At 42.7% G+C, this 24,003-nt stretch overlaps 1 protein-coding gene across 1 annotated transcript in view; it reads left to right on the plus strand.

Annotated features, from left to right (window-relative positions):
* The first annotated feature begins 7,708 nt into the window (after positions 1-7,708).
* Positions 7,709-24,003, plus strand: part of LOC126480721 (serine palmitoyltransferase 1) — a 112,406-nt gene continuing 96,111 nt past the window's right edge. The window contains exon 1 of the mRNA XM_050103981.1: positions 7,709-7,926. Coding sequence (XP_049959938.1) covers positions 7,840-7,926 — 87 coding nt within the window. The 5' untranslated portion in view covers positions 7,709-7,839. The remainder of the gene's footprint in view (positions 7,927-24,003) is intronic.

Below are 24,003 nucleotides of genomic sequence, written 5' to 3' on the forward strand. Positions count from 1 at the left end.
TGTATGCATTAGAGACCGCAGGTCTATGCAGAAAAATGCAGCATGTAGTGTTGCAAGCTGCTACTGTAGAACTGCCTTATGGGAAGAGGGGGACATATGTCCATAGAGCATGAAGTGGTAAATCACTACTCACATTATACGTTGTCTGGTATAAAATGTGTATTATTGAAAAACGTTGTACAAAGGGACCAATACAATGATGCAGTGCAGTTATTAAGACACTGGTTTCATATGTGGGAGAATGGAGTAATTCCTGTCCAGCAATCCTGATGTAGGTTCTCTTAAATCATTTCAAGCAACTTCTGGGATTATTCCACCAGCAGGGCCACAGCTGACCAGCTGTCCTACCCTCAGAAAAATATAGTTACATATTCTGAGTGTACATACATTTTAGCTATCTTTCATTGTACTACGATGACAGATACTATGTTACTGATTGATGATCACAATATATAAGTAAATAAATACACAGACATGGTTACCAACAAAATTGGACAGCACTATATAGTAATATATTACAGATCATTACATTTTCAAAATCTAAATTAAGTTCACACCACTAAAAAAGAAACCAAAATGCAATAAACGAAAGAGGAACTTAGATCCCCACCAGTTAATTGGAAATGATAAATATAGAGAAGTCAAACAAAACATAAAACTGACTGATAATTTAGAAGAACTGGTTCAAATTCTCAGGCAACAAGCAGAAAATTTAGCCCCATTGAACCCACATAAGAGACATTTCTGCTGGAACTCAGAATGTGGCAAAATTCATGAAGAAAGACATCATCGTGGTTTAAATTTCAAACACACAAAACAGAAGAAAATGCAACCAACCTCAAAAATATGAGGAAAAATTATCAGGCAAACCAAGAGAAAAACACAGAAAGATCTAATCGACTCAAGAGAATAAAATTACCATTAAACGAATTCCAGAGACTTTTACAAAAAGTTTGGAAAACAATTACCAAAATTTGCCCCTCCCACGTTAATGCTGAAAAGGAAAGTTGGAAAAAGGCACATCATGACAACGAAAATGTCGAAATCATGGCAAAAGCATTTAGTAAACTTTTGAATTGTGAAGAACCCCAGGAACTTTTAGCAATTGATACAGACACATGCATCAAGACTCCACCTGATCTCATAAATCCTCCAACAATCCAAGAGGTGGAAATGGCACTCAGAGAGATGAGAAATTATAAGGCATGCAGAGAAGACCAAGTTTTTGCAGAAATGTAGAAAAATGCCAGAGATACATTTCGAACATCCTTACACATAGCCTTAACAAAAATCTGGACAGCAGAAAAGTTTCTCGAACATTGGACCACAGCCTTAATCCATGCACTCAACAAAAAAGGAGATAAAAGCAACCCAGATAATTACAGAGGTATCTCTCTCTTAGACTGCACATACAAGATTTTCTCCAGAATCCCATAGAAGAGGATCAAAGAGCAACTAGAGGAAGAATTAGGTGAATACCAAGGAGGCTTCAGACCTTGGCGAAGCTGTGCAGAACAGATCATCACTTTAAAATTAGCCATAGCGTATTACAAGAAACGAAATAAACGTCTTGTTGTAACCTTCGTGGACTTTAAAAAAAGCATATGACTGTACCCATAGACGTTCAATGTAAAAGTCTTAAGATATTTCCATACAAAATTAATCAAATTGATAGAACTCACCTTAACCAACACTGTATCAAAAGTCAAGTTAACGGGGGAACTCTCTGAGCCATTCATGGTAAAAACAAGTTTAAGACAAGGAGATTGATTGGCACCCCTGCTGTTCGACTGTGCTTTAGAATACATAATGAGGGAATAGTACAAGATAATCCAAAGAACATCGAAATTGGAAGACCCAAAGACAACATAAGTTGAAATAGTCTAGGATTTCTGATGACCTTGCTCTCTTGTCCAACAGTACTCAGGAAACCAAACAAGTTACCTCACTACAGGAAATACCACAGGAAACTGGTCTTGGAATATCCATGTTAGCTGACCCAAAATTCATAAACAAAATTGTCATAGGAAACCAAGAAATGAAAATTGTAGATAAATATAAATATCTGGGAGAAGTCATGATGTATAACCTCAATGAAAAGCCAACATGGCATAACAGAATAAACAAATTGACTAGAGCAAAATATATCACCAAGAACACCTACAACAAAAAGAGCCTGTCAGTAGCAACAAAATTAAAACATTACAAAACAATTACTCAACCAGAAATAACATACGCACGTGAAACCATCTTCAAAACAACTAACACTGCACAAATAAACAAAATACTCAAAGTAGAGAGAAGACTCATCAGAGCGTGCATCAACAAATCGTACCAGAAAGATGGACACTGGAGAGTAGCTACAAATGAAACAGTCTACAAGGAAATAAAACCAGTAATGAGTACAATCAGGAAGAAACACATTTCATTTTTTGGACATCTAATCAGAACTCCAGAGAACAGGATAATCAGGAGAATAATAGAAAAATTGTGGAATAGTAAGTGCAACATTAAGTGGATTACAGAAATCAAGGAGGATATGGATGAGCTACAGATTACATTCGAAGATCTAACATAATCAGGCCACTCACAGACAAACAAACCAGACTACAAATGAGAATCAACAAACATACAATAGGAAGGTTGATTTCTGATGAAGAAAGAAGGATGTGATCCGAGAGAATAAGGAAGGACTAGGCTGACAGGAAACTAAAAAATATTTTGTATAAAGTGGGTTAGAGTTGTCCAATGAAGGCCATGAAATGTAAATAAATAAATAACTACATTACTCTTCCTGTGGCACACAAAACTAGATAATAAGATCACCATGGCCAGTTAATGAGTAAATAATGTAAGTGTGAGGTACACATTACCTTTGAGCACTTGTTTTACAAATTATTAAGAACTGCCTGCAGTGTTTCTGGGATGATTTTTGACAATGTATTTGGCGCAATTTTCATTGTGTAATCCGGAGACTGGAATGTTTTTCCAGTCGCCAAAGATCTTAAAGTGACTGTCAGTTTGCACCAAAATAAGTATAAACATAACAACATCACAAACAGGACCTTTTTGCTACCAGTGAGCATTTAAGTAGAAGATACTTACCTATCTCCTAGTTCCATTGATTCTCTCATATTCGTAATTTGGTGGCAAATGTCATTATTAATTATACTCAGTAACTTTGAAAAATGTCCTCATCCATTCTGGTGAAGTTCAGAAAAGACTATGAGTGTGAAATGTAAGTTTTAAAGTAAGTTACAGAAGAGCAGTTATTCTATAAAAGTTCGAGAAAAATGTAATTATTTACGTGAAAGCTGAAGGTTGACACTATATTTTAACTGTGTCCAGTACATTCCATAATGCCTGACAAATTTTGTGTTGTTGAACAACTACTGCAAGCATGTACCTCAGATCATTGTACAACATACGAATTGTTTCTCTACCATTATCACGCAGCCGAATGCAGCGACGTGTCCATAAACTTATGCAGGGTTTTCTCTGCTCATCTTCCACAATAGACAACAAGGCCAACAAAGCTAATTCAGTTTGATTCATTTTCACCTTTCACTATGTGTGCTTCGCGCGCCAAGCAGACAGCTAATGATTCGCCCACCAAATAAATTCAACAATTGCTGCTAGAGATAGCTGAATGTGCGACGGCGCTGTGTCTCGTGACGTGGGATTTCTCGTGGACGTCCATGTCAACGGTAGCTTCCTCGTTCCATGTATCGACGACTTAAGGACCAGTTGTACGGTCCCTGGTTAGCAGTCATGTAAGTTCTATTCTTGCAATTGCGTGGAAAACGCAGATAACTGAAATGGTGATTCTGGCAGGGTCAGTGAAGTTACCCAGAGAATAAGTTTCGACAATGGCAGGAATAGTTACAGAATTAGTGATGACAAGATTGTTTGTTAGAATGAGGAGGGAGAAGAAACACCACACAAATTATATGGAAAAATATGACTACTAATACTACTTTTCGATCTCATGAGATTGGTACTTCCTGAATTATATTCTGTCATGTTATTTATGTAAATGAGGCACATAAAGATGACCATCTGTACCAAAACAGTCTTTTTTGGCGTGTGTTACTGTTGCTTCAACATTAGAAAGGCTCATTTTGTTTTATCTAGCATACAGTGACAAAATAGACATAATAAAATCAAGAAACCACACAGTCTTTGGTACTCTTCATATTAACAGCTTTTTCAGACCAGACAACGACTTTTTATTTTTCATGTAGCAAAACTTTTGACAAACTTTGGTAAGGTAATAGATTCTTTAACAAGGGGGAGCATGCCATGTAAAGCTGTAGTGAGATTAGAGAAAAATGCTGGGACCTACGTATTGAAGAAATGTGTACTCTCTTGCTTGTCTGTTGTCTTTACTGGATTTATGTTTCGTATATTTTAACCTTGTGTCACACAAAAAAGAAAGTTATTAGCTAATAGGCAACAAAGAGTCCAAATTTTCTGAAGAATTCTTATTCTCCTAGTCACAAATAATCGCATCCAGTATTAACTGTGAGTTTTTTAATGGGTTTATAATGTCAAACCGCCGACTGGGAGCAGGAGAGGCACTACAGAATATTTTAATTTCCATTGTCCTCAACATAGGTTTGATGGCTTCCGTTAAAAAACATACACGTTTGAATTGCAAAGAGCGAGATATAGTGATGTACGATTCACGAATTGTGTGTGAAGAGGTGTGACACTGCACTTTGGCACAGTTAAGACCAACATGTTAATGCCGATAAATTATGGCTTACTGTTTTGTATGGATCTAGGCGTAGAGGCTGTTGTAAGCTAATAGTTTACAACATTGCTATATTTTTACTATGTAATATTTTGGTATGTAAAACATAATGTACAAATAGCTGTAACTCTTCTGACGACATCGATTGCATGTTAGTGCTGAAAGATGGATAAAATAAATAAACATGTCTTACATTTCCTCCAACATATATGTTTCATACATCAGGCTCTGCAGAAAGATGTGTGCTACAGAATCGAGTATTTAAATTTTTGACATCCTATCTCAAATGCTCGTGAGAAAGGGGGGGTGGTGGCATTATCAATTTTTTGCCCTGGTTTGGAAATATCTTAGAGCTGGGGCTAGCTTTGGGCCACGGTCTTTGTCAGAAAAGAGAAACACACATCACTCATTCATTCACATAAGCAAACAGACTTCATGCACACTTGACCGCCAACATCACGTGGGATGAAAGGAGCCCCCTCCAAATTGCTGCTTCCATCCCACATGATAGATACAGTCTGGCCCAAGCTACAAGAGTTGGCCATCATGTGTGTGAGGTGTGCTCGCTTGTGTGAATGAATGGTGTGTTTCTCTTTTTCTGACAGAGGCTGTGGCCGAAAACTTATGTATAAGTGCCTGTCTGTAACTTAACACGTCATCTTTCCAGTAAGTAGTAATCTATCTTTTCCTACATGGTAGATGCAAAATTTATTTCTCTCATCCTAAAATGTTTTCCGAACGAAATGTCGTCGTCGGCAGATAGCTCCCTTATTAGCGTGTTAGATGTCTCCAAACTTTTTATTCGAGATATCCATTTCTGAACAGGACATTTGCTGGTCCTTTTTGTCAAAGTCACTATAATCTCTTTGGCTAAAAGCTGCACAGCCATATTAACTACGGTATGAATAACTTCACTTGTCACCTTCTTGAAAGTCAAGTAAGTAGTGTTTCCAATTTCGGCACATTGAAGCGCTAACTTGTATGTAAGGGTAGTGTTGGGGGGATACATAAGTATTTGGTGTCTGTGGGAACCTGGCTTAATGTCAACAGTTCACAAACAAAAACAAACTACTTAAGACCTTTACTGGTACGCTGAAACTCCAGCTTGCCCAGGAGATATCGTCGGTGTCCAGCTACAACGGTAACACCCCTCCACTAACAAATCCGAGCACCCGCACACGAACTATCGCTACTGGCATTGATCTGCCAGCAGCTCTACTACGCGTCCCGACTGTCGCACAGGTTTTTTTCCCATGGCGCTTGCCGTGGCAGTTTTTTCTCTCTGCCCTTAAAACCATCAACCTTTAACCGTTTTTCTGTCTACTATCGTCTAGATGGAATCGTATTAGTGACCGTTCGCACCCAGACGTAAGCCTAGCTTACACGACGACACTAGGTTGCAGTCAACGGCGCTACCGGCCACTGCGCATGCGCGCCGCTCGTTTTCCCAGCTCTTCGGTGAAACTAGACACTTTCGGCATGATCCAACTTTGGCGTTACTTGTAGCATGAGTTTTGAGGTTATGTGCGTTCGTAGAGTGAGACAAATTGAAATATGCAGTGAGGAACGGAGTACAATGTTCGCTTTTTGGATATCTATGCTTTGCATAGGTGTTTGTGGGATTTCATTGATGCTGATTACAAAAATAAGCAGTATATAGCTGCTCATGAGACCTTCACGTGCGAACAGAACACAGAAAGTTTGAACATATCTGAGCTGCAGGGCAAAATTTATTGAATTAGAAGCACATATACAAAGTAATTAAGAAAAATACAACCAAATGTAATTCTAGCTGGGGAAATGCTGTCGTCTACAAGTCTAAAATCCCATCGTTCGAGTTGGCCGACTCTTTTTTTTAAGGAATATAGTTGACAGGAGTGAAGGCTACACAAGTCAAGAAGCTGCATTCTTTATTCAATATTCATCTATTTAAAACGTCGCAGCAGTGCTCAACATTCACATATGTTTGAATTTTGATATATTACCACTATCAGATCTATCTTCAAGACAGTAGTTTGCAAACCATTCTCTTCTTAATGCGGCCGGTTCGAATAATTACTGCTGTTAATGTTAATAATTATTACTGTTAATGTTAATAATTATTGGTGTTAATGAAAAAAATGTCATCGCCAACTAAAACCGCATCTTATAGCATGTCGAGTGTTCTCAGTTGTAATGCACGCAATGTGATATGTAATTTCAGTTCTGGCGAAGTGCTTCATGCATTACAGTATCTTTATTCCTTATAGCAAAATTAACTCTATTTAGGAGAAACGTGAACAGTTCTGGTGACATTCTAAGATAATTAAAATAACTTCTTGGGACTTCCATTAGAATTTATTTCAGCAAGAACGCCGAGCAACCGAGCTGATGTCTTTTCTTCATCCAGTCACGAATCGAAACACGTTTCTTATTTTTTTCTTATGCAGCGATTTCATGCAACAAGCTTTAACTCCACCACAACTCGCGCGACGTGCACCTGCCAAAACTTTCATTTCAGACACGACTCGGGAACCCACAAAACGACGAAACTTAAGTGTATACCATGAAACCATTTGCGTGCAACTCATTCCACGCAACGAGTGGCGCAACCCAATGTCGTTGTGTAAACTAGGCTGTACGGACGACATCACAGTCCCACGTGCTATGACTTCTTGATTAGCATACTGACACTTTGCGCAGAGGTGACAGTAGTACTTTTTGTGTTAGGTACCATGCTAGTAGAAAGTAGATTCAGAAATGGAGAAACCACCATACGTTGAAGCTGTTGGGCGGTAGTGGGGAAATCACGTGAGACTAAGCTAAACTGTTTTTAGCCTTTCTGACTGTATGATGTATGTGTTGACCAATTGGACGGCACAAGGGGGGAGGTATGCATATGAAAGTTTTCATTGCCTATGGAAGCTTAGTTAAAGACAGCAGCTACAGAATATATCTTTGTAATGGGGACTTTGAAATGTTACGCCCTTTTGATGTGAAAACAAGAAGTGGTTGTAGTTGTGAGTGTGGGTGGCTGGTGTAATAGCGTCGTTAAGTGATTAAGCGTCGTTAAGTGATTGATACTGAATTTATGTGTTGTTACGATGGCTACGAACAGTGATGATTCGTTATGCTTGTGCGTCAAAAACCTGGAGAACTGGTTCCCTGTTGTTATGTTTGAAGGCCTAAATGTAAGTCTTGTTGTCAAACATTGCAAGATAATCCACAAGTGAATTTAGTTCTTATTGTCGTGGCAGAACTGCACAGAACATCTGGATAATCTTATAAGAATTTTTATGTTTACATTTATTGTGAGTGTTCTTACTATTTAAAATATGATTTACTATCGACGAATGAGTTTTTTGTTCTTCGGTGACATATTTTAGGTCACTTTTTCACTAAATAGTAAACTGAAATTGGTCACTTTTCTCATAACATATATATATTATGGCCTACAACTCTTGGAAAAGACAGATTATGAGTACGTTATGTAGAGGCTTGTTTGCGTGATATGGAGCACAAGAAAATACACATTTAAAGTAAAGTTTCCAACAAAGTCTAAAATGACATAGTTAGATATGTGATGTTTACTGAAGAAGAAATTAGAAAAAAATATTTATTTACCTGGGAAGATCAGGGCCCTCTTGCTCTCTTATACATACACACATTCATACATAATTAGCAGAATTGCTATTTTCTGGAGTGACCTGATAGCATTAGAGTAAAATTGTTAAATGTATATTATACACATCATTGTTTTTTTTAAAAAAAAATTGCCTAATAACTGAAAGAACAACAAGAGTGATTACAGTGTCACTACTAAGATGTTGTGTCAGATTACTATTAATTCTGCTCATTATGGCAGTAACCTAAAGTGAAAAAATGAAATGATTGTATGGCATTCATGGCTGGGAGTCCCCACCTGGGGAAGTTTGGCCACCGAGTTGCAAGTCTTTTCAGTTGATGCCACATTGGACGACTTGTGTGTCAATGATGATGCAATGGTGATGAGGGCAACAGAACACCCAGTCCTTGATCGGAGAAAATCTGCTCGGGAATTATACCAGGGCTCACTGCGTGCCAGTCAGACTCACAAGACACTCAAGGGGATGAATAGTCACTTGGAGTGATTAGGAACTATGGACCATTTGAACTCCTGGGTACACATTGTAATGGCTATGTACAGTATGTAACTGAGCAGATGAAAAAAAAAAAAAAAAAAAAAGACTTTTGGAATTTGAAAGCAATAAAATACATTTTTCTAAGTTTATCGCAAACTATATCTTATAGCCCTTGGTGATTTTGAGAGATGCCAAGAGCCTCAATACTTCAATAATAAATTAAGTAAAATTTGAAGATATTGCCAGAATAATGATAGAACTCAGTGACATAGATAGTAAGCCATGTCAGTTGAGGAAGACAGTAGCATGGATAAAAAATGTTACAAAACATAATCAGCTGCTGTCTGATATCCACTGCATTATAGTCTTAAGGCATGGCCATTCATTTTACTCCTTGCTGTTTTCTCATCTCTCAGAAGCAGATTTTCTGTTTCCTTCAAATACTTAAGCCAGTTTCTGGGTGGTTCCTTCTAAAGGGAATGGCCAATTTCCTTCCCCACCTTCCATCAATCTGTGCTTGTCATCCATCTCTAATGAACTTGTCATCAGTGGAACATTAGGCCCTAGGCCTATTCTTCCTTCTTGTTTTTCCTTTTGACTCCCCAATATCTCTCTCTCTCAGTTCAGATGCACTACTTCAGGATGATATTGTTTGACCTTTTTTTTGGGGGGGGGGGGGCTCATTTGCAGCTAGTTCTTGGCTCTTGGGCGTGATGGGGCAGTTGGTTGGAAGTGTGTGGGAAATCTAGTCCGCAAGCAGATTTCCTCATGAATCCATAAATATTATAAAAATGGACCGTGTGTGTGTGTGTGTGTTTGTGTGTGTGTTTTTCCACAACTCTTAAACCACAGGAGTGCTTTCAACCAAACTTGGTACACATATCACTTACTTTCTGGAAAGAATCGCTGTTGCGGTAAGAACCACCCACCTATCAAAGCATTGGGATTAGGGTGAAAAAGGAGTGTAACCCACGACATGCAAAATCCAGAATTTATTCATCCAGTATTTGAGAATGAAAGCACTTAAGTGACTTGGAGCAATTTTTTACACATAATTTTAAACCTTTATGAAGCTATTTCTCGCTGACAGTCCTCACAAAATGTTGAAAGGAAAGAAAATTTATCAAGACATGATGTTTTCATTTATTTTTCTTTTGTACTAACTGTATTCAAGACACATTTTGCAGACAGTGTTCAAAGAACCTCTGAATGCAGCTGCAAAATTATGTCATTGTACGACCCAAAGTTCCAGAGACATGACATAATAAACAAAGAGAGAGGCCCTATGTGAAAAACTGCAACTTAATGTATGATTTTTAAATTTATGACTTCCCTTTGCTACTTACTCTATTCGCAAAACATTTTGCAGACAGTGTCCTGATTTGCCGCTAAATGTGCCTACCAGATTATATCATTGTGCATTAGTTCAGGACGTATGACGTTACAAACCTTAAGCTGTGTGAAAACAAAACTGCAGGACAAAATTTGCCAGAGATACAGGTTAACTATTTGTACAAATATGTTAAATGTATGTGACATACATGTGATATGTGCATATGCAGGCAAAGCCATGGGTGAAAATCTGCTCCTAAACCCCACTACTTAATGTCAGGAAAGAAATACTGTAAGGGCAAGAACCAGCAACCTTATATTGGGAGAGGGGTGACACCATGGAGTGAGAAGTGGGGAAGAGGAGATGGACAGAGAGGGGGAGGGGCAGATGCACACAGAGAGGGAGAAGAGAAGAGCGACAAAAGAGAGAGGGTGAGGAGGTGATAGAAGGAGAGTAGATGGGTAGAGACAAGGGAAGGAGGAGATGTACAGAGGGCGGGGAACATAGATGGACTGAAGCAGTGGAATGAGGATATGGACAGTTAGAGGGGGTAGGAGGTGAGCAGAGATAAAGAGTTGGAGAGGATGGATTAGTAAAGGATTGGAATAAATGCATACCTGGTGGGCAATACTAGATACTCAGCTAGGTGTGTATGTTACACTCCAAATGAATACAGTAAGACTTCGTACAGTATTCGTTTGGAGTGTAGCATTATTTGGAAGTTGATACATAAAAAGTGGATAGAAGCTTTTCAGGTGAAGTGTTGTAGATCAATGCGGGACATTATGGAGGTTGGTTGATTTCTTAGCAATGAAGATGTAATGCATCAAAATGGGCAAAAAAGAGCTGTATGATACAATTTGAGTAAGTGAAGGGGTTAAGTTTTGAAGATTCATCCTGAGGGGAAAAAGTTAATTTGGTAATGAAGGGGAGTTGTTGGGTTGTTTTTGGGGAAGGAGACCAGACAGCGAGGTCATCGGATTAGGGAAGGACGGGGAAGGAAGTCGGCCGTGCCCTTTGAAAGGAACCATCCCGGCATTTGCCTGGAGCGATTTAGGGAAATCACAGAAAACCTAAATCAGGATGGCCGGACGCGGGATTGAACCGTCGTCCTCCCGAATGCGAGTCCAGTGTCTAACCACTGCGCCGCCTCGCTCGGTAATGAAGGGAAGTGACAGGGGTGGTAGACCAAGGCATGAATACAGCTAACAAGTTCATGTGGATATTGATTGCAGTAGTTATTTAGGTATGAAGATGCTTACACAGGGTAGACCAGTGTGGAGAGCTGCTTCAGACCATTCTTCAGCCTAAAGGCTGCAATAACCTGCCGGACTGATGCTGTATATGATGCCATTGGTAGGATATGAGTGCGTCAAAAAGCTAGACAAGAATACCCCCTTGCCAGTAGGATGCAAGTAAGGCAGATGGAGTTATCTTAATGTGGGGAATGTTCGGACTGGATGAAGTGAGGTCCGTGATAAGTCTTTCTTCATCTCTCACTGGTGAGCAACATAGAAGTGTACTGTCCAGTGTGTCCTATTTTTCACCAATTTAAGGTAACCTGTACCTTAGGTAATTCACCACTCCACTGATCTCAGTAGCCTGGCTAGACACCTGAGAGTTTTACAAGTTAGAAACACACTGGGAAAATGTCAGACTGTAAAGTTTCAGCTTTGTTTCAGTCTGTGATGAAGCTCTCTGTGTCTTCATAGTGACTTTCTAACACAGTTACCAAACCACATTTTCCATCCCTCACCTTGCTCATCACATTTTTGCAACTTCACAGATAAATGCTTTTAGTTGTGTGCTGAAGTTACTAACAATCTGTTTCTCTTCACATTTGGTAAGCAGAAATATTTTTTCCTGCCATATGAACGTCAGCAGGTCCCCCTGCGGGTCCAGGGGTAAGAATAGGCCTGCCGTATTTCTGCCTGTCGTAAGAGGTGACTAAAAAGAGTCTCAAACGTTTTGGCCTTAATGTGATGGTCCCCTATAGTGTTTGACCTCTACTTTTCAAAATTTTCTGTTAGTGCATACCATATGGGGAAGGGTACCTTACGTGGTGCATCATAAATCCATCTTGCCCTAAGATCTGGCACACTCGATATTGTCATGGAGTTGGGCTTACACCGAGCTTCCGGCCACTTTGGCTGCAGTGTGTTCCAGGTAGCATACATTCTCTCCATTGTGCACTTCCATCTTCGCCCTCATGATACAAATGGATTTTTGACACCCGAAATCCAGCACCGTAGCCAGTCCATTGTGGTGGGGTCGTCATGTACCCTCTTGGTGGTAGCTCCCTAACTACACAGGGATCGCACTGCTGATACCTGAGCTGCTACCTCCCAATGTATGCTGAGGGGTAGATGTCCGTCTGCCTGGGGCATCAGGACTCCCAGCAAAGGCCATCCTGCCAGGTGGTCTTTGCTGTGGCTGGGTGGCACTCCTGGGGAGAGCCCCTGGTCGGAGTGGGTGGCATCAGGGAGGATGACCTGCAATGAAGCGTGGGCCTCCACCAGCAGTCTCTAAGCAATCGAGGTCTAACCTCAATGGCAGGAAATATGATCCGAGATCATTCCCCTCCCTGGCCACTCCATGGGAGGAATGCATGGCTAAAGAAGGCAGCGAAGGTTATTCACCCCGGTACCTCGTCTGTACGTGAGTTGATGGTGAATCATTTATGTCGACAAAGCCTCAGTTTTTTGTGGAGCATTTAGAGGACAAGTTTGGGGAGGTGGAGGGCTTGTCCAAAATGTGCTCTGGGTCAGTTTTGATCAAAACAGCATCCTCTGCCCAGTCACGAAGGTTACTCGCTTGTGACAGGTTGGAGGATGTTTCAGTTACCATCTAGCCCCATAAGAGTTTAAACATGGTCCAGGGTATTATATTGCACAGGATCTTCTTTTGCAGTCAGACGATGAACTGCGCACAAACCTAGAACGACGAGGTGTTCATTTCATCTGGCGCATCCATCACGGTCCGAGGGATAATCATGTAGCCACAGGTGCCCTCATCTTGGCCTTCGAGTGTGACGCCTTACCCGAAAAGGTCAAGGTGATGGTTTACCGCTGTGATGTGAAGCCATATATCCTTCCTCCGATGCGGTGTTTCAAATGCTGGAAGTTTGGGCATATGTCATTCCGATGTACTTCCGTAGTCAGGTGTCAAGATTGTGGACGTCCTTCACATCCCGATACTCCGTGTGCCCCCCTCCCATCTGTGTTAACTGTGGAGAACACCATTCCCCTTGCTCGCCGGACTGTAGGATTGTACAGAAAGAACAAAAGATAATGGTATATAAGGCCCTGGACTGCCTGACCTAGACACTGAGGCTAAGCGGAAGTATGAGAGACTCCTTCCTGTGCCTATGACATCTACCTATGCCGCCACTGCGACAGCGGTTCTACCTTCTCCTGTTTTGTCGCATACAGTTGTCTCTCTGATTCGTCAGACTCCACCTGCCGCCTTGATGGTGGGGAGGCACTTCACTCCCTGCTACTCCTGCTCCACCTACTTCAGGAGCAACACCTCCCCAACCATCAGGGGCATCAGTCCCCACTTCCCAGCCGGAGAAGCACAAGTCTTCTTTGGCGCCTATAGCCAGAAAGGGGTCCCTTGGGTCCCTCCCTTCCCAGGTTCTGACCAGTGGAAAAGCGGACACCTGCCAGTGGCTGAAGCAACGACAGGTCACTGGTTGTAGGGCTTCACAGTCCTCGTCTGTTCCTGAGACAGACCCGGTGAAGCCCTCCCAGCCAGAATCACCGAAGGCACAGCGAGAAAAACAGAAAAAGAAGAAGGCACCCAAGAATCCAGACCTTGCAGTGGCACCCATCCCACCGCTCCCTACACCTCTGAGGATGAGGTGGAGATTCTGGCATCCGCTGAGGACCTAGATCTCGCCGGACCCTCAGACACAATGGATGTCAGTCGCACAGGTACTCAATCGGTGCCAGCAGATGACCCAGTGGCATAATCTGCCTCCTCAGTCCCTTCACACCTTTCTCAGCCATGGACAGTGTCATCCTCCAGTGGAACTGCAGTGGTTTTTTCCACCATCTTGCTGAACTTTGACAACATCTCAGCCTTCACCCTTTCCTCTGCGTTGCTCTTCAGGAAACTTGGTTTCCAGCGATGCGAACCCCTGCCCTCCGTGGCTATCAGGGTTATTATAAGAACCGGGCAGCTTATGAGAGGGTATCTGGTGACGTCCGCATCTACCTCCTTCACTCTCTTTACAGCGAGAGTGTCCCTGTACAAACACCTTTAGAGGCTGTCACTGTTCGGGTGTGGACGCCCCAGGCTGTTACTGTCTGTAGTCTCTATCTTCCACTGGATGGTGATGTCCCACAGCAAGTCCTGGCTACGCTGATAGCCCAATTGCCGCCACCTTTTCTGTTACTGGGCAACTTCAATGCCCATAACCCTCTGTGGGGTGGATCAGTGGCAACAGGGCGAGGCAGCGTCATTGAGCAAGTGTTGGCACAGCTCGACTTTTCTTTTTTAAATAGTGGTGCTTTCACACATTTCACTGCCACAGTGTCACTCTTCTGGGCGCCCCTGTTGATGGGCTATGAATGAGGCTAACTGGGACTTGTTCACCTCCATTTACACTATTGAGCCTCCTTCCAATGACACAATTGATGCGGTGGTTCACTCGGTCACCAACCGCATCGTTACTGCCGCAGAATCTGCCATTCCCTGTTCTTCTGGGTCCCCTTGGTGGCGGACTGTGCCTTGGTGGTCGCCTGAAATCGCTGAACGTGATTAAAGATCGCAGGCAGGCCCTTCAGCGTCACAAGTGGCATCCGTCATTGGAACACCTCATCGCCTTTAAACAGCTCCGTGTGCAAGCCTGCCGCCTCATTCGCCGATGCAAGCAGAGTGCTGGGAAAGGTATGTCTCCACCATTGGCCTCCATACCTCTCCATTGTAGGTTTGGGCCAAGATTAGGAGAATCTATGGCTATCGGACCCCCATCAGTGTAACTGCGCTTTCACTGAATGGAGCGATCTGTACTGACTCCGACACAATTGCAAACCACTTAGTGGAGCATTTTGCTCAGAGTTCTGCTTCTGCGAATAACCCGCTGGCCTTCCGCTCCCTGAAGGAGCAGGTGGAACGTTGGAGCCTTTCATTTCACACATGCCACCCTGAATTGTACAATGCTCCATTCAGTGAGTGGGAATTCCAAAATGCCCTAGCTGCTTGCCCCTGATACGGCTCCCGGGCCAGATCGCATCCACTGTCAGATGCTCAAACACCTCTTGGTAGACTGCCAGCGATGCCTCCTAGACCTTTTCAACCGTATCGGGGTTGAGGGTGAGTTCCCGTCGCAATGGCAGGAAAGCATCCTAATCTCCGTGTTGAAACCTGGCAAGACCCCCCAGAGGTGGACAGCTAGTGCCCCATTAGCCTCACCAACTTTCTTTGCAAGTTGCTCGAATGTGTGGTGAGCTGGAGGTTGAGTTGGCTACTTGAGTCTCGGGGCCTTCTGGCTCCGTCTCAGGGTGGGTTCCGAAAGGGCTGCTCTGCCGCCGATAATCTGGTGTGCCTGGAGTCTGCCATCCATACACCCTTTGCCCGCTGTCAGCATCTGGTCACCGTCTTTTTTGACATGGGGAAGGCGTACAATACAACATGGCAACATCACATCCTCTCCATGCTTCAAGGGTGGGGTCTTCGGGGTCCGCTCCTGATTTTCATAGAAAATTTTCTGTCGCTTCACTCGTTCCGTGTGTAAGTTGCGGCCTCCCATAGTTCCTCCTGAGTTCAGGAGAATCGGGTACCGCAAGGATCTGTCTTAAGTGTCTGCCTCATTTTAATTGCAATTTATGGGATCGCCGCGGCGGTGGGAACATCTGTCTCAGCTTCCTTGTATGCTGACAACTTCTGCCTATACTATAACTCCAATGGCATTGTAGCTGCAGGGCGCTATCTGCAAGGTGCAGTCTTGGGCTGTAGCACATGGCTTCCAGTTTTCGGCTGCCAAGACCTGCATTATGCATTTCTGCCTGCGTCGCAGTGTTCACCCTGAGCAATGGCTTTATCTTGATGGCGAACCTCTTGCTGTGGTGGAGACGCATCGCTTTTTGGGATTGGTTTTTGATACCCAGTTGACCTGGCTGCCTCATATTCACCAGCTTAAACAAACGTGCTGGCAGCATCTTAATGCTCTTCGTTGTTTGAGTCACACCAGCTGGGGTGCTGATCCGTCTACCCTTCTCCAGCTGTACCAGGCTTTAATTCAGTCCCATTTAGATTATGGTAGCCTGGCTTACAGTTCGGCATCACCTTCCACGTTATGGTTGCTTGACCCCATCATTCACAGCGGGATTCGACTCGCCACTGGAACTTTCCGGACAAGCCCTGTCAACAGCATCCTTGTGGAGGCTGGTGTCCCTCCATTGCAGATCCGGCACCACCAAATGCTTGCCGCTTATGCTGCACAAGTTTGTAGCTTGCCTGGACATCCCAGTTACCATCTGCTGTTCCCCAACTTGGTCGTCCATCTTCCGGAACGGCGGCCCCGTCAGGGTGTACGATTGCAGTTCGCATCAGGGCAGTTCTCTCTGGCTTGAGGTTTTCCCTCTTCCGCCTCTTTTCCAGGCCTCTCTACGTATACTCCCGTGGTGTGTGCCCTGCCCATGCCTTCGGCTCGATCTGGCACTGGGACCGAAGGACTCAGTCCCTCCTGAGGCCCTCCGCCCCCGCTTTCTTTCTATACTTGCCTCATTTTGAGACTCTGATGTGGTCTGTACCGACGATGGTTCGATGGTTGCTGGTCGCATAGGTTATGCTCTTACTCTGCGGAATCATTATGAACAACGCTCGTTGCCAGCTGGCTGCAGTGTTTTCACTGCAGAGCTGGTCGCCATCTCTCGCGCCCTAGAGCACATCCGCCCCTGCTCAGGTGAGTCCTTCATTATCTGTAGTGACTCCCTGAGCGGTTTATGAGCTATCGACCACTGTTTTCCTCACTCTCGTGTGGTGATGTGGCTATCCAGGAGTCCATCCATTCTGTTGCCCGTTGCGGCCGCTCCATCGTTTTTCTGTGGATCCCGTGTCATGTTGGCACCCCGGGTAATGAACATGTTGACACGCTGGCGAAACAGGCTGTCGGTGCATTGACCTTGGAGATAACATTTTGGAGTGTGATCTCTGGTCAGTTTTGCGGCAGAAGGTACTCGGTGCCTGGGGTGATGAATGGCGCACCCTGCCTTCACCCAACAAACTTTACATAGGCAAGGCGACTACAGGTGCCTGGCGCTTCTCCTTGCAAGCCTCCCGCAAGGACTCAGTTGTTCTCTCCCGGCTATGCATTGGCCACACCTGGCTGACGCACAGTCATCTCTTGCGCCGTGAGGACCCACCTCTCTGTCGCTGTGGATCAGTGTTGACAGTGGTCCACATCTTGTTGGCCTGTCTGTTTTTAACCACGCTCAGGCAGATGTTTGCACTGCCTGATACGCTCCCTGCACTTTTATCGGACACCACCGCTATGACAGATATAGTCTTGAGTTTTATTCGTGCAGGTTTTTATCGCTCAATCTAATAGTTTGTGTCCTTTTTTGTGTTGAGTCTGGCCTTTGGCCTCCGGTTTTAGATTGTGGTTATTAGTGTGTTTCTTGGTGGTTGGCTTTTCCTTTTTTGTTTTCATGGTCGGCCAACCACTGTCGCACTCTTTGTGATTTTAATTCCTTTTGTCTGGTCTCTGTCTGTGTCTTTCTTGTCTTGTGTCGTCCCTTGTCGTCTCCGTTGTTCATTTTTATTCTTTGTGGGTGTTTAAAGTTCGTGGAAAAAGGGACCGATGGCCCTTGTAGTCTGGTCCCTCCAATCCCACAAACCAACCAACCACCCAGCCGAGTTGATGCAGGCGCCCATCTCTGTATTTGTATTTAATGCATTTAATTCAGTTCGTATATACTTGATTGTTACATATCCAGATGAGGAACTGAATGAAAAACAAATAATGTACCTAAGTAAATGAGGTACTGGGTTCCCAGTTTCAGAGCTAATTCTCAGTTACAATAAAACACAGTACTATCAACTCCTTACATATTCTGTTGATGTCACATTGTGGTTTCAATAGTAACGTGAGATAAGGGATCACACTTACAGCTGTGTGAAGAAATTGAATACACTTATGACACAGTTTGGGTGCAGTGACCACTGCAGAGGGGTGGAAGAGCTGTTCTTATTGTTTGTAAGGATGGCAATGTCTTTTCTACCAGGGCATTGTGGGTTTGTTGGGTTGACAAGGGCTACGGAAATCTGTTAAAGGTGAAGGTGGCTGCAGCAAGACAGATGGTGGGCATGTAAACTCTTTATCATTCCAAAAAGTTACAGTAGTTTGAAATGGATGTCCGTGTTTCGCAGGCATGTTCAGACGTTGGTCTTGTGCCACACACTATCGAGAAGAGGTGTCAAGAAGATGCTAATAGCTACTGTCCCAGTAGCGCCAAAGCCTTGCATGGTTGGCATACTAGCCCGTACTGCATCAAATGTAGCAACTTTATGTTGTTATACTGCTGGTGTGGTGGCTGAGTCTTGCACAGCTGAGGCGATTGATGGGCAATGCAAGGTGTCCACAGCTCGGTGACTAGGAGGGCGTTGGTTCGACTGTCAGTGGTAACAGCAGCCTGCAGTGGAATGGGTGGCAGCCTCGCCAGCCTCACGGCACTGGCCAATGCACAGCATACACCAATTCAAAGCCCAGCTGTGTCAGCATCCCAGCCTGGCTGCATGAACAGCTTTTATTCACACTGAGGCCGGTCTTGTTGCAGCTGAAGTCATATACGTGGCCTGACAAGTGTCGTCGAAATGTCTTGAAATGAAAGTTGCTGCCCCAGCGATGGGCGGAGCTGTTAGTGTGGCGTTAAGTGCTGAGCTCATGAATGGTAGCGGGTGCCTAGATTTTGACAACAGACCCTGGGTCAGTCCCTTGTCACTACATTTACCTCTACAATCAGTTTATTGTCCACCATGAGCAACTCCTATATACTGGATTGCTTTGTATGCTTTTATTCTTTGCTGTCATGTAGTATGACATTGTAGGTCAACAGTTAAATAACAGGGCACTTTTTACCCAATAACACAGCATTCTTGTGACCTGTGGTGTGACAGTATGAACCATTATTTAATACACTCAGAATTCTTAAATTGTCATTACACTAAATTGACTCTTATTATGTTTGCTGTTGACCGCATGTACTTGTTTCAAAGGAACGGTTACATCCATTTCCCAAACACATAGCAGAGAAATAACCAGTGTGTTGACCTCACATTCTTATATATCATTCTAGAAAGTGTGCAGTACTCTTCTGTATATACAACAAATGCAATAGATGTAGCTTTATAACCACATTGTTCGGATGGAAGAAACTGTACTGAAGTAAGTTAGCTTCACGTTCCAGGGTTCATTTGCACAGTAAATCATGATGATGTGGAACAAGTCATTTTTCTTTCACGTCAGATATTATTTTGTAAATATGGCTACACGCTTGTCATTTAAGATTTTTTAAGGAAAAAAGCGACATACAGATGTGAGTTATTAATTCCTACTCACTACCTTCTACACATTACATTAATAGAAATACTTCTATGGAATAGAAGGAGTTGTCAAGGAGAAACTGTTTCATTTGTTTTTGAAATTTATGTTGATTTCTGTCAGACATTTTATATCACAGGGTAAGTGATCAAAATTTTGGTTGCAGCATTATGCACCCCTTTTTGTGCTAAAGGCAACCTCAATGTGACATAAAGAATGACATTTTTTCTTCTGGTGTAGTAATTGTTGTGTACAGCATTGTTCGTTTTGAAATGCAGTGGACTATTTACAACTAACTTCATGATGAAATTAATATACTGTGAATCAGTAGTCAAAGTGCCCATCTCCTTGAACAGATGTCTACAAGATGATCATGGTCAAGCGCCACATATTGTTCTTACAGTATACTGAGAAGGAAAATTGCTGCTCACCATATAGTGGAGATGCTGAGTCGCAGATAGGCACAAGAAAAAGCTTTTCACACTTAAAGCTTTCGGCCAATGGCCTTTGTCAGCAACACACACACACACACACACACACACACAAAACGCTACTCACACACGCGACTGCAGTCTCAGTAAACTGAAACCACAGTTGCCTGAGACTGTAGTCGTGTGTGTGAGTTGCATTTGCATGAGTGTATGTTTTTACGTATGTGTGTCTATTGTTGACAAAGGCCATTGGCCGAAAGCTTTAAGTGTGATTTTTTTGTGACCCAGCATCTCCGCTATATGGTGAATGGCAACTTTCCTTCTCAGAATATTGTTACATTCCATCCTTGATTTTCCATTGTTTGATATTGTTCTTACAGCACATTTTTGAGCAATGAAGACTTTCTTTCTTAATGATTAGTTACCCCAGAACATTATTGAGTGAAAATATGCAAAATATGTCAGCTTACTGACTTGTCTCTTCCCAAGATTTGCAGTGATTTTAAGTACAAATGTGGCTGAACTAAGTTGTTTTAGGAGTTCTAAAATGTGCTTTTTCCTATTTAAAAACTCATCAATATGGACAACTAAGAATTTGAAGTTTCCACCATATTTGTTATTCCCTCACCAAGTGTTACACTTATAATTGGTGTTATACCTCTATATGTGCAGAACTGAACATGTTTTGCATTGTTTATCATTTCTTCAGTTGCTGTATGTGTGCTTGGATTGATTACAGTACTAGTTTCAGCCGCAAAAAGAACTTATTCTGCTTGTACGGGCTGGTTAAAATTAAACTTTCGCTACGTGTGCCTGTGCAGACGGAAAACTATTTACCATATGGGTACCCAACCTTATAGGAATGATGCTCAGATTGTACGTTGCAGGAATGTGTTTGTAGTCGTACTATTGTCATCATTTGCCATTAGGCAGTGGTACTGGAATGACAATGTAGGGTAGAAACACAAAAAGTCCGTGCATATTACGGCTATTGACAATCGACATGGATCTGGGCAAAGTGAGCAGGGCTTAACTTGTAAAGCTGTTTTATGAGAACAACAGCAATAGTGCTGCTGCTCTTTGTGAGTATTGACTCATTAAAGGAATACAGAGAAGTCCTCCTCCTTCACTCTGTTTGAAGAACATTATTCGGAAGTTCGAATTAACTGGCGATTTGGGAAATGCTCATGGGAGAAGCTGATGGACAGTTGCACCGCAAATTGTTTAAAAAGTTACTATTGTCATGGCTGAGAGTGCTGAGAATGTGCAATCTTCAAGAAGAGCAGGAGCTGTTACGATAGCTGAACATTTCCATTGGCCATCATTTGAAAAGTGCTGCGAACGGTTTTGACATGTATCCGTGCAAACTTCATTATTCACCAACTTTTAGCGTGTGATGCAGACATTCAACTAAATGTTGCTCTTACATTTCTTTCAAGGGCCGAAGTTGACAATATGTGACCTTGGAAAATTTTGTGTATTGATGAAACATACTTTACGCTCACTGGGGCAGTGAACACTTACAGTTGTTGCATTTTGGGATTTTCACCACCAGCGAATATTCATGAAATTCACCTGCATAGTGAATGCATCACTGTTGTTTTGTGGCTTCACAGCAAAGTTCATGATTGGTCCATTTTTCTTTGAGGAATTCAGATTCCAAGGACCAAGGAAATGCAGTGTGAATGGCACACATTACTCTGATTTCCCTCACCACATAATCCATGCTCTGTGAGAGAGAGGTGCTGTGGACACAGCTGTTTTGATGCATGTGGAGCTCCACTTCACATTGCTTATGAGGTCACTCGGTTACTCTGTAACACATTTGGAGAAAACTGAATAATTGACCAATTGTTTCGTGGCTACTAAGATCACCAAATTTGAACCCTCTCATGTCGAAATTAAAATGTGTTTGTTTCATTGGTTTATTTGTCATTTCTCTTCCACATATCCTTACAAATGTTTTCACAAAGTTCCATTGTTCTATGATCACTCATTTTTCATGCAGACTCTCTCTCAAGTAGCGAAAGTTTAATATATATGAGGAACAAAAGCAGACCTAAATTGAATCTTGGGGAATCCCATATGTGATTTCTCCCCAGTCAGAATAATATACAACTTTCTGCATTCTTTTAATAAAGTGAGACATTATCCATTGGTTGGCTGTACCATCAGTCCCACGAAACCTCAATTATCTAGGAGAATATTGTGTGTCATAGAAAATACCAATAGGCACTGTTTTGTTATTTAATGGTTGTAAAATTTTGTGGATGAACGTGTCAATGGCATACTCGGTAGAGCAACTCTTCTGAAATCCAAACTTTGGTTTTTGATGTTGTTATTGTTCCTCAGGTGAGATACTCTTCTAGAATACATCATCTTCTCAGAAATTTGGGAAAATGATGTCAGCAGTAAAATAGGTCAGTAGTTATTGATATCTCTGTTGGGAACACCATCAAATTCATATGGGCTTTTATTTTTGAAAGAACATATAATTTTCTTAATTTCAGAAGGAGAAGTAAGTGATACACTCTTGATTGAATTTTATGAGAATGCGTTTTCAATATACTGCTGTGATTTTTCTCTTGAACTGTTTGTCCCTATATTGTCTACTATAATTAGAAAATGGTTATTTGACGTATCTCATACATGTGATCCTGATCATTTAAAGCCCTTCCATTTGATGCAATAGAGATGTTATCCTATCCTATCCTGTGACTGCTTGTCTTATGTCTCATTTCACTACAGTCCATCTAGCCCTTAAGTCTGTTCTCGGAACTACTGATTTCTGACACAGTGTACCTGTTTCTTGAGTTTATAATGACTTTTCGTAGTAATTTTGAGTAGTTCTTGGAGTGTACATGTACTGCACAATGTCCACTTGTTCTTGCCATCAGACACATTTTTTTATGGCTTGGTCTCTATGAGGGGGCGAAGACAACACACAGATGAACAGTTCATGGTCCTGCAGCAGAATAAAAAATAAGAGCCACTTTCGGTAGAATGACCAAGTTCTCACTAGTCACAATCAGTGTCCTCATCAGTGTCTGGTCAATTTCTGGTTGATGTCCTAGATGATTATCCGGTTGATGTCTGGGTTGGTGTCTGGTTCAGTCAGTAAAGGCAGGTTGTTTTGTTGGTTGAAGTCTGGGGCAGCACTGGGTCACATCCAGTCAGAGATAAAGATGGCACTGAAGACTGCTGCTGAGAATCACTACCAATGGATGAGCCGCAAAGAGCAGTTGGTGTTGAAGCCAGCATGGGAGCGAATGCTGCTGGTTAGTAGTTGTGGAGCATCTTAAATAGTCCAGAAGAAGGATGTCAGTGAGGATCATGTGGATGCACTTCGTGTGGTGTGTGGACAGATTATAGTGCCGAGGTCATGGTGCATGGTACTGGCAGGCAATGCTGATACCACTTGTGTAGCCCACTGGAGTCTGGCGTGTGCACAGAGGGATACGCATGTTGCTGTTACCCTCTGACTTGTACACAGTGGTATGTGTTGCTGTTTTCATCTGGTGCATACACAGAGTGGCTTGTCTGGTCAGAGTTGGGATTGCTACAGAGGATGCCGAGGGTATGGAAACTGGCCAGCCACGTGTGTGTTCTGTTGTGGTATGTTGCCAGGCAAGTGACCAGATACTTCAGCCCCTACCCCTTAAAAAGAGATGGTGAAGCCATCGGATGTCGATGGGTGGAGGGAAGGAGGAAATGAACAGGAGGTGGAGAGGTGGCTGTGAGTGTGACAGAGGCACCAAAAAGTGGAGAACGGTTATGAGCAAGCAAGGATGCTGGAGGACAGGGAAGAGGCCCATGGAGAGGGCACATCAGATAGA

The sequence above is a fragment of the Schistocerca serialis genome, chromosome 5 (assembly GCF_023864345.2).
Source record: "Schistocerca serialis cubense isolate TAMUIC-IGC-003099 chromosome 5, iqSchSeri2.2, whole genome shotgun sequence".
Lineage (NCBI taxonomy): Eukaryota > Metazoa > Arthropoda > Insecta > Orthoptera > Acrididae > Schistocerca > Schistocerca serialis.